General features: G+C 41.3%; 1 protein-coding gene across 20 annotated transcripts in view; it reads left to right on the top strand.

The window, feature by feature from the left end:
• armc9 (armadillo repeat containing 9) overlaps nucleotides 1-16,331 on the top strand; it is a 117,005-nt gene that overhangs the window by 73,245 nt on the left and 27,429 nt on the right. For all 20 annotated transcript variants that reach the window (XR_013497009.1, XM_078207418.1, XM_078207485.1 and 17 more), the window contains 6 exons: nucleotides 1,048-1,187; nucleotides 3,762-3,838; nucleotides 5,415-5,489; nucleotides 5,578-5,668; nucleotides 5,897-5,952; nucleotides 9,338-9,442. Coding sequence is in view for 19 of the 20 variants with exons in the window: in XM_078207418.1 (XP_078063544.1) it covers nucleotides 1,048-1,187; nucleotides 3,762-3,838; nucleotides 5,415-5,489; nucleotides 5,578-5,668; nucleotides 5,897-5,952; nucleotides 9,338-9,442 (544 nt within the window). In the remaining variant the exon portion in view is untranslated. The remainder of the gene's footprint in view (nucleotides 1-1,047; nucleotides 1,188-3,761; nucleotides 3,839-5,414; nucleotides 5,490-5,577; nucleotides 5,669-5,896; nucleotides 5,953-9,337; nucleotides 9,443-16,331) is intronic.

Genomic DNA, 16,331 nt, shown 5'->3' with positions numbered 1-16,331 from the left:
GTATAAAGGCATAAAATGGTGCCCAAAGAGCCAAAATGTAGATAATGCGCATGATCTGGTGCAAGATTGCTGATGTAAAAATACTTTTCCTTGACCACACTGTGAAATAACAGCTGTGCACTCGCATGTATGACGACCGTTGGGGTTCTCTAAAATCTCCTTTGAAGATTAAAGTTTTAAAGTTAAAGTTTTATTTATCAGTCACAAGTAGGCTTACATTAACACTGCAATGAAGTTACTGTGAAAATCACCTAGTCGCACACTCCAGCATCTGTTCGGATACACTTAGGGAGAATTTAGCATGACCAATGCACCTAACCAGCACTTCTTTCGGACTATGGGAGGAAACTGGAGCACCCGGAGGAAACCCATGCAGACACTGGGAGAACGTGCAGACACTGGGAGAACGTGCAGACTCCACACAGACTCTGACCCAAGCTGGGAATTGAACCCAGGAAGCTGGGAATTGAACCCAGGTCCCTGGGGCTGTGAGGCAGCAGTGATAACCACTGTGCAACACAGTGGCAACATTCCAGGCCCATTAGCAGGAATGTAAGAGTATTGGATGAGAAAGGTTCCCCATTCCCTAACCCTGCCCACACTTTGAAAATTGTAGACCGTCCAGTGGCATTGGTATTCAGACACGCTTGGGACTGCGATTTTTAAATCATGCCTGTACCTAGTACCAATCCCACCGGTAATTCCAGCTAACAGCAATTTATCAATCCAAATGGTTTGATTTCTGATATCAGTAATAAAAAATAGTATTCTGCAACTGGAATTATCCTGTAAACTCTTGGGATATTGCTATAGAAAGTGCTCTTTATTGTTAAATGGATCCCAAGCCAAGTGTATGAAACTAGACACTAATCCTTTTCTTGATAGTTGGTTTATTTACAGAATGGTGTATTTACATATGTCTGACTCTTACCTACTGACTTTCTTAATGATCTAGCAGTCCACTCTTACTATGTTCAAGATACCTCCACATTTTATCCTCCAACGTAACAATGCAATTAACATTCATTAATATTTATATTCTTACAGACGAGCACTGCAGTCAGCTATGGTCAGAGATAACATTATTTTCTGGCTGCTGAGCGTACTGGAAGATTCCGATTCATTGTCAGATTACACTTTGGAATACTCTGTTGCACTGTTTATGAACCTCTGTCTTCGTACCCAAGGTACGGTATAATATCACTGGACTGGCAGTGAACTTTCTCTGTGTTTGTACAATGAAGAATTATAGGATATACAGGGAAGATTTTCACTGTGCACCAGGTGTGGCAAAATCACCAATACCTTTATGAGCAACGTGCTCATGATTTTGAAACATCTGATACACAGTGGAAATTTTCTTTTGTAGATTGTGAAAGTTAATAATTTCTGAATAACTCTTGAGCACTAGAAATAGAACAGCGGATTTCAATCACAGCACTGAAAATTCATGCTTGTATCTTTCAAAATGCTTTATAGGATCCAAGTTTTATCCAAATGTCCAAGATACGATTTGTTATTTCAGAATTTGTATTTTAACCTGAGATGGACCTGTGTATTAAGAAACAGCTATTTAAGCTAAATTCAATTGAACAGAGGTTAAATTCACAACATGCAGCATCTGTGGATATGGATGCACAAGAAATTAGATTCAGTCAAAGCAAATGTTCACGGTTGTTTTCCTACCATAGGGCGGTGTGGCGTGCTTTGTTTCTTCTTTAGTTATTTTCTCTGGTATGTGGGGTGATGTGATATATATGACCAAACTCGCAGTAAACGTTTCTTATTAGGCATTTCTTTGTAAAACAAAATAAGCAGTCCATTGATTTAGAACTTGCCTAATGTCATTGAAAATTTCATCAGTCCACTTTTTGGAATACGGGAGATACATACATCGGATCGATGCAAATTCACCATAGTTAGTTCACATAACAACACAGCAACATTGTAATAACCCAAACAACTAACTTTTTTCATATGACTAGATATGAGGCAGTTAAGTTCACAAGTGCAGAGAACCTCTTAAGGCAGAGGCTAGGTGCAGATCTGAAATTTATTACAGCATCTCTTTATCTTGAGTGTATTTTCTAAAACGGAAATGCTGCCATCAGTGCATTTGGATTTTAGTGGTTAACGGTGAAATGCTGTCTGGCATTTCAGTAAAAGACGCATTGGACAATGTTCCAAAACCAAAATTGTCGGTGTCATTGTTTTATTTTTCTATTTCTGACCAAAGGATATTGAGAAGAATTCTGAACTCCATATCTAGTCTGACGTATTAGTTAGTCCAACACAAATCAGAGATTGAGAGTGTCTCACTTCTGCCACTTAATGTTATTTTGTTCTCTTCTAGTTCCTATGCTACAGCCTGTTTATGCCTGAAAAGTTGTCCAACCCACCCTAGCTTCCTATTTTTGTCTTCTGAAAGCAGCTGCTAGAAGACATACGGGTCTGATGGGTAACCATTACCTCAGTTTAGCTCTATTACACTTATACGTGTGCATGGCAATTTCAACAGAGGCATGGCTGACATCAGGAATGCATTAGAAGGGAAGATTGTGAGTACCAGCTCTGATCATAACGCCACTGGAGTTTAGAAGAATGACCTTACTGAAACAAATAGGATTCTGAGAGGGCTTGACAGATGGATGCTGAAAGGATATTTCCCCTCATGGGAGAATCTAGAGCAAGTGTGTTCAGCTTAAAAGTAAGGGGACTGAGATGAGGAGGAATTTATTTCCGCAGAAGGTCATTAATCTTTGGAATTCTCCTCTCCAGAGAGCTCTGGAGGCTAGGTCATTGAATATATTCAACGGTGCTTTAGACAGATTGGATCTACAAGGGCGTCAAGGGTTTTGGAGATGGCAAGAAAGTGGAGTTAAGGCCACAATCAGATCAGCCATGATCTTTTTAAATGGCAGGTCAAGTTCAAATGCTAAAAGACCTACTCCTGCTCCTATTATTATCTTATGGTCTTTTTGCAATTGAGATGCAATTTGAGCAAGAATGGTACAACGGAGAGCTGCTGATTTTTTTCAATGCTTCTGTCCAGAAAAGAGTTGTCCAAAACACCCAATAAGAGTTAACTAACGGTGAATTCTGTCAGCAGATGCAGGGTACCATACAAACTCCCAGGCCAAAGGAGTTGGCAAGCAATTATGTTGTAATTAGTTTATCCACAGCTGATTTTCAGAGGGCAGGAGCTCCTATTCAAAAGTGAGCACCTTGTTCATTTTTATGTCATTAACGTTTTTAGTGCAATTCTGTTGAGAGTTGTGAAAATAAACTTGGATAGTGAGACTGAACTGTATTGAAGATAAAATTCAGCTCTTTGTTTCCAGACATCCATTTCTTTTTACATAATCAGTTTCCATTTGAGCCAGACTGTAAAATCCCATGATAGAGAACAATTGCAGAGATAATTCTAACAATTCTGGTACATTTGGAATTCCTGTGTTGTTAGAATGCTACCAATTTGGATAGAAACTACTTCTGCTTTTAAAGATAAACAAATCATTCAATCCATTTGATTAGTTAGTATTGTTTCTTCTTCTTATTGATATAAATGAGAAGGAATGTGCCAGTCTCCTGATGTGGCCCTGGTTATGATGTTGATTGTAACACATTGGAAGAATGATTCAGATAACCTGCTATTTAATAATCAAACAGACCTGTTCATTCGAGAATCGTGTTTCATAAATAAGGACTTCTGTACTTCAACCAGTTAAAATCTAAAGAAAACACGTGTTACTGCCTTTCAGGTAAAAGGAAATGTGCAGAAGATGCAAGACGGGTGCTGAAGGTGTTGTCTGACCTTTTGGGTCATGAAAATCATGAGGTACAATCTCGAAGTGCATGATAAAAATGTCAGTGTTTACTTTGTTTCTGGAAATAATTTAATAAAATTTTTAAAATTATATTAGTGCACTCAATGCTTATCCACGCCTGGTCGGGAGTAGTCTGGAGTTGCGATTTTCTGCCCACATATTTCCTGTGGAGAAATGACCTAAACAGGCTAATTGTGGTAGGAAGTTTACAAGTTTTTGTAGATTGGCAGTGACTTGTAAATTCCCCAGTTGTTGCTCTTTGGGAGAGGACAGATTATCAAGATCAGAAGAACTAGTGGAAAATGATTTTATATATATATAATTGTACACATACTATTGTTACTGTGTTTTTAATTAAGAAGCATTATGTCATAATAGTTAGTCCAATGTCTGAATTTCTTCATCAAAGACATAGAGACCACCAAATAATTTACTAAATTCATATCATTTTAAAAATTAAAACAAAGCCACCTTTAACTGTTTTGAAGATTTATTGTGTAAGATGTTAGTCTAAGAACATTCATGTGGTAGGATAAAAATATCTTGTAATCTTCTGATGGAATCTCACTTTACACATTTATATGAAAAGGAGCAGGATGGAGAGAGCCCTGGTGTCAGAGTGAAATGGGTGAACTTTTTGTGTAAGTGTGCGATCATGAATCATGCAGTTTGAAGCACATAAGACAGCCTTTTAGCCCATCACATTTTTGCTGACACCTGCCCTGTGCACACTTACCAATTTTTCTGTTCTTTCTTTATACCCTTTTATATTCTTCCTTTTTTTAAAATAATCAAATTCCATTTCAATATTGTATTATAGCAACTTGTGTTAAACCAGTTTATGCTTTAATAACTCTCTGTTGGGGAGATAGGAAGTACAGAAACCACAACTAGGTTTCCAAATAAATGTAATCCTTTAGAGCACTGCTGAAAAAGACATGAACCTCAGGGCAATGCCTTGCCCAACCAGAGACAAACTGTCGAGTTTAAATTTTCAAACAATGCTTAGCAGTTTTCTGTCAGTCACAATTAACTGATGCATTCTCCCTGACAACATCACTACCAATCAGAGTCCACTTGCCAGCCAATTAGCACTGTCTTTTTACACAGTATAAAGTTGTTATTTCCCCAGACATTGGTATTCTTGCGATTGTCTTGGTGAGTGCAAGACAAAAAGCTGTGACAAAATGTATTTTTTCAACAATACTCAAGTTCTGTACTACCATACGACTATTCATCCTTTAGATTAGTTATTGTTTCTTCTTCTCATAAATAAATCTTAGAATCCAGTTATGATTCCAGAGTCCAGCTCTGATTATGGTATTTATTGCAACACATTGGAAGCATGATTCAGGTAGTCCACTATTTAATAATCAAACAAGCCTGTTCATGCTTTAATCACATGTAGAAAAATATTTGCAACCTGTTCCAATTAAAGTCTGATTCCTTTTCTAGCTTTCAACATCAATCTGTCTTTGATTTTAAAACATAATATGACTACAAAATTACCAAATAGTTATGAGATAATAAAACTCTTCGCTTTTGTTACCAAATATGAATCAACTGAATGCCAGCTACTTCTTTCAGATAAGGCCGTATGTTAATGGAGCTTTATACAGCATCCTTGCCATCCCTTCAATACGCGAGGAGGCAAAAGCAATGGTAGGTATCGGAGCGGGGGCAGAGACTTTATTCATCGACTATTTCTGTGATTTGGTTTCCTTATGCCACTTTCCTGATGCACATCTAGGGCATGGAGGAAATTCTTCGATGTTTTATTAAAGAAGGCAATACTGAGATGAACAGACAGCTCGAGTTTATTATAAAGCAACTCAATTCAGGTTAGTGTACAAGAGAAGCAATGCAAATAAAAATATTTTCTCAATGTTGTCAGTGATCTAAAGATCGCTTTAAAAAAAAGCAATAAGTGCATGTCCTATGATTTGCTGTATTAAACACCAATTATAAAATGCTGCTAATTAACTTTCAAAGTTTCTGTAAATTGGCGGGCTATTCATTTTAGTTTTTCAAAATGACATGGCTATAACTTTTAAATGCACATCTGACAGAGGAGGTGCTTGAAGAGTCGGATTCTGATGATGAAGAGGAAGAAGATGATGATGAAGTAAGTATAATTTCTTCTAGAAGTTGGTAAAAGTGAAAGCTCTGATGTAATTTTGGCAATTGTTCATATACGACATATTTCTGCAGCCCTGGTGTCCTTTATGATTGTTAATGTGTATCTGACCTTTGAAAAAGCTTTTCGCAGTGTTGTTCCTTCTTAAGCCTAGCAAGATATACAGAACTAGAAGAGGTAGGCAAGAATTATTTTTCTCTGCCAACTGGAAGGCATTTTTATACGTATGATCCAGTTACATCAAAATTGGCTTGTATTTAAGGTACTCACAGCTGTAACCAGTATAAATCTAACAAATTCAATAATGATCAATGAACATTGAACTTTGTAGTTTATATTACCAGTGGAAACTACCTGTCAACTCAGTTCTATCATTTGGACGGTTTCCCTAGTCTGAGGAGTACGGTGTTTTTAATTACCTTTTTATAATGATGGAATTGAAAGTACAATTAGATGCCTGGTCTGCTCAAACTTCTCCTCGTAATTAATGCTAATATTTAAAATAAATTTTTTAAAGGTTTCCTATATTTGAGTGGACAAATTCTCCAATTATTGTGTCTGTTTTGTTTCTGTCCATAAAAGCATAGAAACTAGAAGCAGTAGTAGGCCATTCGGCCCTTCGAGCCTGCTCCGACATTCATTTTAATCATGGCTGGTCATCAAATTCAATATCCTGATCCCCCCCTTCTCCCCATATCCTTTGATCCCTTTAGCCCCTAGAGCTATATCTAATTTCTTCTTGAAATCAGACAACGTTTTGGCTTCAACTACATTCTGTGGTAGTGAATTCCACACATTCGCTATCCTCTGGGTGAAGAAATTTCTCCTCGCCTCAGTTCTTAAATGTTTACCCCTTATCCTCAAACTATGACCCCAGTTCTGAACTCCTCCTACCATTGGGAACATTCTTTCTGAAACTACCCTGTCTAATCCTGTTAGAATTTTATAAGTTTATATTAGAGCCTCTCTCTCTTTGGAACTCCAGTGAATATAATCCTAACCAACTTAGCCTCTCCTCATATGACGGATGTGCCATCCCAGGAATCAGCCTGGTAAATCTTCGGTGCACTCCCTCTATAGCAAGGACATCCTTCCTCAGATAAGGACACCAAAACTGCACACACACTACTCCAGGTGTGGCCTGACCAACACCCTATACAATTGCAGCAAAACATCCCTATCCTAAATTCAAATCCTCTCACTATGAAGGCCAACATACCATTTGTCTTCTTTACTGCCTGCTGTACCTGCATGCTTTACTTTTAGCGATTGATGCACGAGGACACCAAGGTCTTGTTGAGTATCCACATCTTTCAATTTATACCTATTCAAGTAATAATCTGTCTTCCTATTATTGCTACCAAAGTGGATAACCTCCCATTTATTCACATTATACTGCATCTGCCATTCATATGTCCACACACTCAGCCTGTTCAAATCACGCTGAAGCATCTCTGCATCCTCCTCACAGCTCACCCTCCCACCCAACTTGGTATCATTTGAAATTTGGAGATAATACATGTAGTTCCCTCCTCCAAATCATTATAATATAATGTGAACAGTTGGGGGCCTAGCACAGATCCCTGTGGAAGTCTACAAGTCCACAAGACTGCCAATCAGAAAAAGACCCATTTATGTCAATTCTTTCCTTCCTATCTGCTAGCCAGCTTTCAATCCATCTCAAGACATTATCTGCAATCCTATGTGCTTTAACTTTACATAGTAGTCTGTTATGTGACACCTTGTTGAAAGCCTTCGGGAAGTCTAAATAAACCACATCCACTGGTTATCCTCAGTCAACTCTATTGGTTACATCCTCAAAGAATTCCAATATATTCGTCAAGCATGATTTCCCTTTTGTAAATCCATGCTGAATTTGTCTGATTATACCACTGCCTTCCAAATGCTGGGTTATGAAATTCTTGATAATGGACTTATTCCCCGGTACCAACGTCAGGCTTATGGTCTATAGTTCTCTGTTTTTTCTCTACTTCCCTTTTTGAATAGCAAGCTTACATTAGCTACCCTCCAATCTGTAGGAACCTGTCCAGAGTCCAAAGAATTTCAGAAAATAACTACCAATGGACCTACTATTTCCAGGGCCACTTCCTTAAGTACTCTGGAATGAAGATCATCAGGACCTAGAGATTTATCCATCTTCAATCCATCAATTTCCCCAAAACCATTTCTCTACTAATGCTGACTTCCTTTTAGCTCCTCACTAAAACATGTTTCTCTCAGCACTTCTGGTACATTATTCATGGCTTCCTTTGTGAAGACTGAAGCAAAGTACAAATTTAATTCCTCGGCCATTTCTTTATTTCCTGTTATGAATTCTCCCGTTTCTGACTGTAAGGGGCCGACATTCATTTTTGTCAATCTTTTTCTCTTTATACTTACAGAAACTGTTAGAGTCAGTTTTATGTTCCCTGCTAGCTTACTTTCATATCTATTTTTCCCTTCTTAATCGATCCCTTGGCCCTCCTTTGCTGAATTTTAAACTGCTCCCAATCCTCAAGCCTATTGCTTTTTCTGACCAATTTGTATGCTTTTTCCTTGAACCTGATACTATTTCCCTTGTAAGCCATGTTTTGGCCACAACTCCCTTACCACTCTTGTACCAAAAAGGAATAAACAACTTCTGGAGTTCACCTATTTGCTTTTTAAGTGCCAGCCCATGCCTGTCCACTGAATTTCCTTTCAGTAATGTTTCCCAGTCCATCATGATCAATTCATGCTTCATACCATCATAGTTACTTTATTGAGATTCCGGAGCCTGGTCTCGGAATCAACTACATCACTATCCACCTTGACAAAGAATCTACCATATTATGGTCACTCGTCCCCAAGAGTTCTGTCACAACCAGATTGTCAACTAATCCTTTCTCATTGAACAACACCCAGTCCAAGATGGCCTGCTCCCTTGTTGGTTCCTCAATGAATTGCTCCAGAAAACCACCTCGTATGCACTCCAGAAATTCCTCCTCTATTGTACTGTGACTAATTTGACTCTCCCAATCTATAAGCAGATTAAAATCGCCCATAATCACAGATGTTCCTTTAACACATGCATCTCTGGATTCCTGTCTCATACTTTTCCCAACATTACGACTACAGTTGGGCAGTTTATACCCACCAATGTTTTTGCTCCTTGTTGTTTCTTAGATAATTTACAATCATTAGTTCTGGACGATGGGATAGAGGTATTTTGGCACTTGCAACATTAAACTCTATTTACTTCGTTTTAACCTTTTAAAAGCTGCCCAGCTTCTGACCGTATAACAGGACAGAAGTAAAAAAATTAGAGTAACCTGGTTTATTTATGTGTTATGTATTTATTTGCTTTAGTAATTTATTACAATCTCAATAATAGGATGATCAGGATGCAATGGAAGCCGACCTGGACAAGGCCGAAATATTGAAACCTCAGCCTGGAGAATTATCAGGAGAAAAACTACTGACAGCTGAGTACCTAGGGGTAGGTGTTCATTTACAGACATCTAGAAACAATGTTAGTTGTGTACTGAACATGATTGTGAAATATCTAAGATATTGGTTGCTGAGTTAGTAAAAGCAATTATAATTTTGCTCCTAGCTATTTAGCAAAGATGGGCTATTCGAGTAAAAGGTGGTCTTTCAGGACATAATAGCTGAGAAATAGCTTTCATAAAATAGCTGCCTTGGTTGGAGGTCGTGACACTTAATGGGCTATCTAGCCAAGTTTCTCCTTTCTGTCGCAGCTTTATTTGCTGCATAATCCCCACTACATCATCAATTGTGAAACACATAATAAACTTGCACCAAAAATTCAAGGAGTCACCTTCACATGCTTTAGGGAATATATCAATTTGGAATGGTTTAAGTTCAACCAGTGTAGACTTTGCATTGTCTGAAAGTGATATAGAGTCAGAGCCCACCGAAGTAGGTTCCCTGGTGGATATATGATTCTTTGTTGTGGCCAAACGTCATCTGATGCAGTTTCTATGGAGGAATTATTCTCCTATTTTAATTTTCTGGGAAATTTGCATGTTTGATATTGTATGTTAATAAGATAGCATTTTTAATATATTTATTGGGCAAACTTTTGCCATTTTTTGGCTAAGTGTCATCGGGCGGCACAGTGGTTAGCACTGCTGCCTCACAGCACCGGGACCCGTCTCCAATTCTGGCCTTGGGTGACTGTGTGGAGTTTGGATGTTCTCGCTGTGTCTGCGTGGGTTTCCTCTTGGTGCGCTGGTTTTCTCCCACACTCCACAGATGTACAGGTTGGGTGGATTGGGCCATGCTAAATTGGCCCTTAGTGTCCAAAGATGTGTAGATTAACCATGGATTATCCATGGTAAAGGTGTGGGGTTACTGGTAAAGGGTGGAGGAGAGATCCTGGGTGGGATGCTCTTTCAGAGAGTTGGTGCGGACTCGATGGGCCAGATGGTCTCTTTCTGCACAGTCGGGATTCTATGCTAACTCTAGTGGGAAAAGTGCTGTGTAGACCCCTGGGTGCAATGCCGGCTTTTCCTGTCATATCTTTTGACATTTAGTGAAAAAAAGCCAGGAGGTAGGTCCCATGGTGTCATGTCGGTGGAGTGGGCTCTGAATGAGACCACCCCGTCTGCAACGTAGGCTTCTGAAAGGGCGCTCCTTTTAAAAAAGATAAAAATAGAAAAACGGAACATGGTCACAATGGAGCTTGTGTCACCAACCTCTCTCCCCGCCCCCCCCACAGACACGGAACAACCAGCACCTCCCCCTCGGAACCCCCCTGACACTGCCCCAATGGTGTGACCCTCTCCGCCCTGGGGCCGTACTCACGGGTTCTGTTCACCAGGTGAACATCTGGGAGACCTGGCATGAGGGCACACCTCCGCAAATGGACAGTCCAACATGTGGGGATAATCTCTGCATTGATACGTAGCTGTAAATGGGGATCCCAACCTTTGAAGATTTGGTCTCTATCTTTAGCTGGGGGGGTCAAGTGGGGAAAATATGCTGGCATAAAAGCCATTTTGGTACTTCGCTCGATTCTCCGTCCCTCCTGCTGTTTCCACCTGCATAAAACAGGAGTGGGAAATCCCCCCCCGCCCCTCCCCCCCATCCCTGCCCCCCGCTATTTTGTTTGCATAATGTTGTACCCTCATTGCTACCACCCCATTTGACTTTCTTTAATAATGTTCAATGCCAGTTGCAAGTATTTGTCTCTATCTTTATTATTTGTTAGCTACATTTTATTTTCTATTACATCTGTGTTCCTGCTGCATAATGACAAGATTTAAAATGTAATTTTAAAAACTTTCCCAACATTTAATAGTGCCTCCAAAAGATATTTGGATGTAAAGACTGAGGGGGTGATCTCACCTTCTCATCCTGTCAGTCGATGGACGGGATGAGCTGGTAAGATGGTGAGATAGGCACTTATCGCAATGTTACCGGCACCGGATATCTGACGAGATCAGCCTTTCACAGAATTAAATATTATTAGTGAGCCTGGGACGGAATTATCTTGGCTCACTTATCTTGGCGGCCTCACCGGTGAAGGTCCTCATCGGCAAGGATCACATGTGTCCCCATCAACATGGACCTGTCGTGATAGCCTCGGCGGTAGGACCAGAGGCCCTTAAGCCCCCTGGATGGTCGACACAGCCTGGCACCCTGACACTGCCAGACTGGCACACTTGTAATGCCCAGCGGACACCAGACAGTGCCAAGGGGGCCAGGCATTAGCGGGTGGGGTCTACTGTGGTGGGTCATAAATGGGTGGGACCTAAGGGGAGGCGGGCGGAGGTGGTGTCGATCGATTGGCCCACTGCTGAGAGTTGCTGGCTTTTGGGCGAGCTTAGGTCCCTCCCCCTGCTGGAGGAAAACAGACCTTGCTTCATTTTTTGCTCAGTGTGTGGTAAGATTGGATTTTTAACTCACCCAAAAGATCAGCGCAATTCTCTCCTGTTTTCATGCTCGTTCAGCACTTAGAACATAGAACATTACAGCGCAGTACAGGCCCTTCGGCCCTCGATGTTGCGCCAACCTGTGAAACCAATCTAAAGCCCATCTAACCTACACTATTCCAATATCATCCATATGTTATCCAATGACCATTTAAATGCCCTTAATGTTGGCGAGTCCACTACTGTTGCAGGCAGGGCATTCCACACCCTTACTACTCTCTGAGTAAAGAACCTACCTCTGACATCTGTCCTATATCTATCACCCCTCAATTTAAAGCTATGTCCCCTCGTGCTAGTCATCACCATCCGAGGAAAAAGGCTCTCACTGTCCACCCTATCTAATCCTCTGATCATCTTGTATGCTTGTATGAAGTCACCTCTTAACCTTCTTCTCTCTAACGAAAACAGCCTCAAGTCCCTCAGCCTTTCCTCATACTAGGCAACATCCTGGTAAATCTCCTCTGCACCCTTTCCAATGCTTCCACATTCTTCCTATAATGCGGCGACCAGAACTGTACGCAATACTCCAAGTGCGGCCGCACCAGAGTTTTGTACAGCTGCAACATGACCTCATGGCTCCGAAACTCAATCCCTCTACCAATAAAAGCTAACACACCGTACGCCTTCTGAACATCCCTATCAACCTGGGTGCCAACTTTCAGGGATCTATGCACATGGACACCGAGGTCTCTCTGCTCATCCACACTACCAAGTATCTTACCATTAGCCCAGTACTCTGTATTCCTGTTACTCCTTCCAAAGTGAATCACCTCACACTTTTCCGCATTAAACTCCATTTGCCACCGCTCAGCCCAGCTCTGCAACTTATCTATGTCCCTCTGTAACCTGCAACATCCTTCCGCACTGTCCACAACTCCGCCGACTTTAGTGCCGTCTGCAAATTTACTAACCCATCCTTCTACGTCCTCATCCAGGTCATTTATAAAAATGACAAACAGCAGTGACCCCAGAACAGATCCTTGCGGTACACCACTAGTAACTGAACTCCAGGATGAACATTTCCCATCAACCACCACCCTCTGTCTTCTTACAGCTAGCCAATTTCTGATCCAAACCGCTAAATCACCCTCAATCCCATGCGTCCGTATCTTCTACAATAGCTTACCATGGGGAACCTTATCAAACGCTTTACTGAAATCCATATACACCACATCAACTGCTTTACCCTCATCCACCTCTTTGGTCACCTTCTCAAAGAACGCAATAAGGTTTGTGAGGCACGACCTACCCTTCACAAAACCGTGTTGACTATCCCTAATCAAATTATTCCTTTCTAGATGATTATAAATCCTATCTCTTATAATCCTTTCCAAAACTTTGCTCACAACAGAAGTAAGGCTCACTGGTCTATAATGACCAGGGTTGTCTCTACTCCCCTTCTTGAACAAGGGGACAACATTTGCTATCCTCCAGTCTTCTGGCACTATTCCTGTAGACAATCACAACATAAAGATCAAAGCCAAAGGCTCTGCAATCTCCTCCCTCGCCTCCCAGAGAATCCTCGGATAAATCCCATCCGGCCCGGGGGACTTATCTATTTTCACACTTTCCAGATTTGCTAACACCTCCTCCTCATGAACCTCAATCTCGTCTAGTCCAATAGCCTGTATCTCAGTATTCTCCTCGACAACATTGTCTTTTTCCTGTGTGAATACTGACGAAAAATATTCATTTAGCGCCTCTCTTATCTCTTCGGACTCCACACACAACTTCCCACTACTGTCCTTGACTGGCCCTAATCTTACCCTAGTCATTCTTTTACTCCTGACATACCTATAGAAAGCTTTAGGGTTTTCCTTGATCCTACCTGCCAAAGACTTCTCATGTCCCCTCCTGGCTCTTCTTAGCTCTCTCTTTAGGTCCTTCCTGGCTAACTTGTAACTCTCAAACGCCCTAACTGAGCCTTCACGTCTCATCTTTACATAAGTCTCCTTCTTCCTCTTCACAAGAGATTCAACTTCTTTAGTAAACCACGGTTCCCTCGCTCGACCACTTCTTCCCTGCTTGACAGGTACATACTTATCAAGGACACGCAGTAGGTTTTCCTTGAACAAGCCCCACATTTCAATTGTGCCCATCCCCTGCAGTTTCCTTCCCCATCCTATGCACCCTAAATCTTGCCTAATCGCATCATAATTTCCTTTCCCCCAGCTATAACTCTTGCCCTGCGGTATATACCCTATCCTTTTCCATCACTAAAGTAAACGTAACCGAATTGTGGTCACTATCACCAAAGTGCTCACCTACCTCCAAATCTAACACCTGGCCTGGTTCATTGCCCAGTACCAAATCCAATGTGGCCTCGCCTCTTGTTGGCCTATCTACATACTGTGTCAGGAAACCCTCCTGCACACATTGGACAAAAACTGACCCCTCTAAAGTACTCAAACTATAACATTTCCAGTCAATATTTGTAAAGTTAAAGTCCCCCATAACAACTACCCTGTTACTTTCGCTCCTATCCAGAATCATCTTTGCAATCCTTTCCTCTACATCTCTGGAACTTTTTGGAGGCCTATAGAAAACTCCCAACAGGGTGACCTCTCCTTTCCTGTTTCTAACCTCAGCCCATACTACCTCAGTAGACGAGTCCTCATCAAACGTCCTTTCTGCCACCGTAATACTGTCCTTGACTAACAATGCCACACCTCCCCCTCTTTTACCACCTTCCCTGATCTTACTGAAACATCTAAACCCCGGAACCTGCAGCAACCATTCCTGTCCCTGCCCTATCCATGTGACCGAAATGGCCACAACATCGAAGTCCCAGGTACCAACCCATGCTGCAAGTTCACCCACCTTATTCCGGACGCTCCTGGCGTTGAAGTAGACACACTTCAAACCACCTTCCTGCCTGCCGGTACACTCCTGCGACCTTGAAACCTTATTCGTGACCTCACTACTCTCAACCTCCTGTACACTGGAGCTACAATTCAGGTTCCCATCCCCCTGCTGAATTAGTTTAAACCCTCGCGAAGAGCATTAGCAAATTTCCCCCCCCAGGATATTGGTACCCCTATGGTTCAGGTGTAGACCATCCCGTTTGTAGAGGTTCCACCTACCCCAGAATGAGCCCCAATTATTCAGGTATCTGAATCCCTCCCTCCTGCACCATCCCTGTAGCCACGTGTTCAACTGCTCTCCCTATTCCTCTCCTCACTAGCACGTGGCACGGGTAACAAACCAGAGATAACAACTCTGTTTGTTCTAGCTCTAAGCTTCCACCCTAACTCCCTGAATTTCTGCCTTACACCCCCATCCCTTTTCCTACTTATGTCTTAAGTGCCTATGTGGACCATGACTTGGGGTTGATCCCCCTTCCCTTTAAGGATCCTGAAAACACTTAAAACTCTTTTGGTAAGATCGTCCTCTGAGTATCTCTTCATTACAAATTTCACAACTCAAGTATGATGGCCAAGTAAACTGGGTGAGGAGTTGACCATTTGAAATGCTACTGAGTTCATCTAGGCACTAGCATTTTGCAGCCCTGGAGCAGCAGCTCCACTATGCAGGTGATCCAATACAGTAGGACTCTCAGTACTTTCACCTGAACAACAGAACATTAGATGGCATCAGGCTGCTGTTAGAATAAGGAACACAACACCAATCTTGAGGTCTTTCTGAAAACTATTTTGATAAAGATGGCTACGGCAAGTACTTGGTCACAAATGCTGCTGCCACAACAGAAAGCAACTGATAATTGTATAGCAATCGCATATTTAATTGTGTTCAGGGGTTGGGCATTAACTGGGAATTATTCGCTTGTACTCCAATATTTAGAAGTAAACTGAAACTTGTTGTTGGGTTAGGACGTTTATAATGTACATCTCTATAAATAAAAGCTTTCTGGGATAGAACATTAACTGTTGAAGGTGTACGCAGACAGACCAGTCCTCTGATCTTTCTCTTCACCCTACCTGTAACTGCAACACTATATTCTGTGCCCAGTCCTTTCCTTCTCTCCTATGTACTCTCTGAACGGTATGTTTTGTCCATATAGCGCACAAGAAATAATACTTTTCACTATATCCCAACATATGTGACAATAATAATTCAAGTCACACATCATTTAGTAAACACAGAGATTGGTCATCAGCTCTGACTGACTGTGGATCCTTATCCAGCTTCAATATGCTTCAATAATCTTAGCTTGATACCAACCAAACTGCTGAAATTCAGCCATCAAGGATAACAAGAACAATAAAAGTGAGAGCCAAATACAAATTTGTGAAATCTGCAAATTTTCAGCACGTATGTTGTCAAACGGCCTGTGGTACCTGGTTTTATATCGCACAGCATCGAGGTGAAGTCAGGTGGCTTGACAGCTGCTGCGACCTCCCGTTTTGGCCAATTCAACACATCTGTCCAAAGACTGAGTGACCAGAATCCTTCAAAGGACTTTGTCCA

This window comes from Mustelus asterias, chromosome 3 (assembly GCF_964213995.1).
Source record: "Mustelus asterias chromosome 3, sMusAst1.hap1.1, whole genome shotgun sequence".
Lineage (NCBI taxonomy): Eukaryota > Metazoa > Chordata > Chondrichthyes > Carcharhiniformes > Triakidae > Mustelus > Mustelus asterias.
Note: the sequence above shows the minus strand (reverse complement) of the source record. Positions and strands in the feature narration are given on the sequence as shown.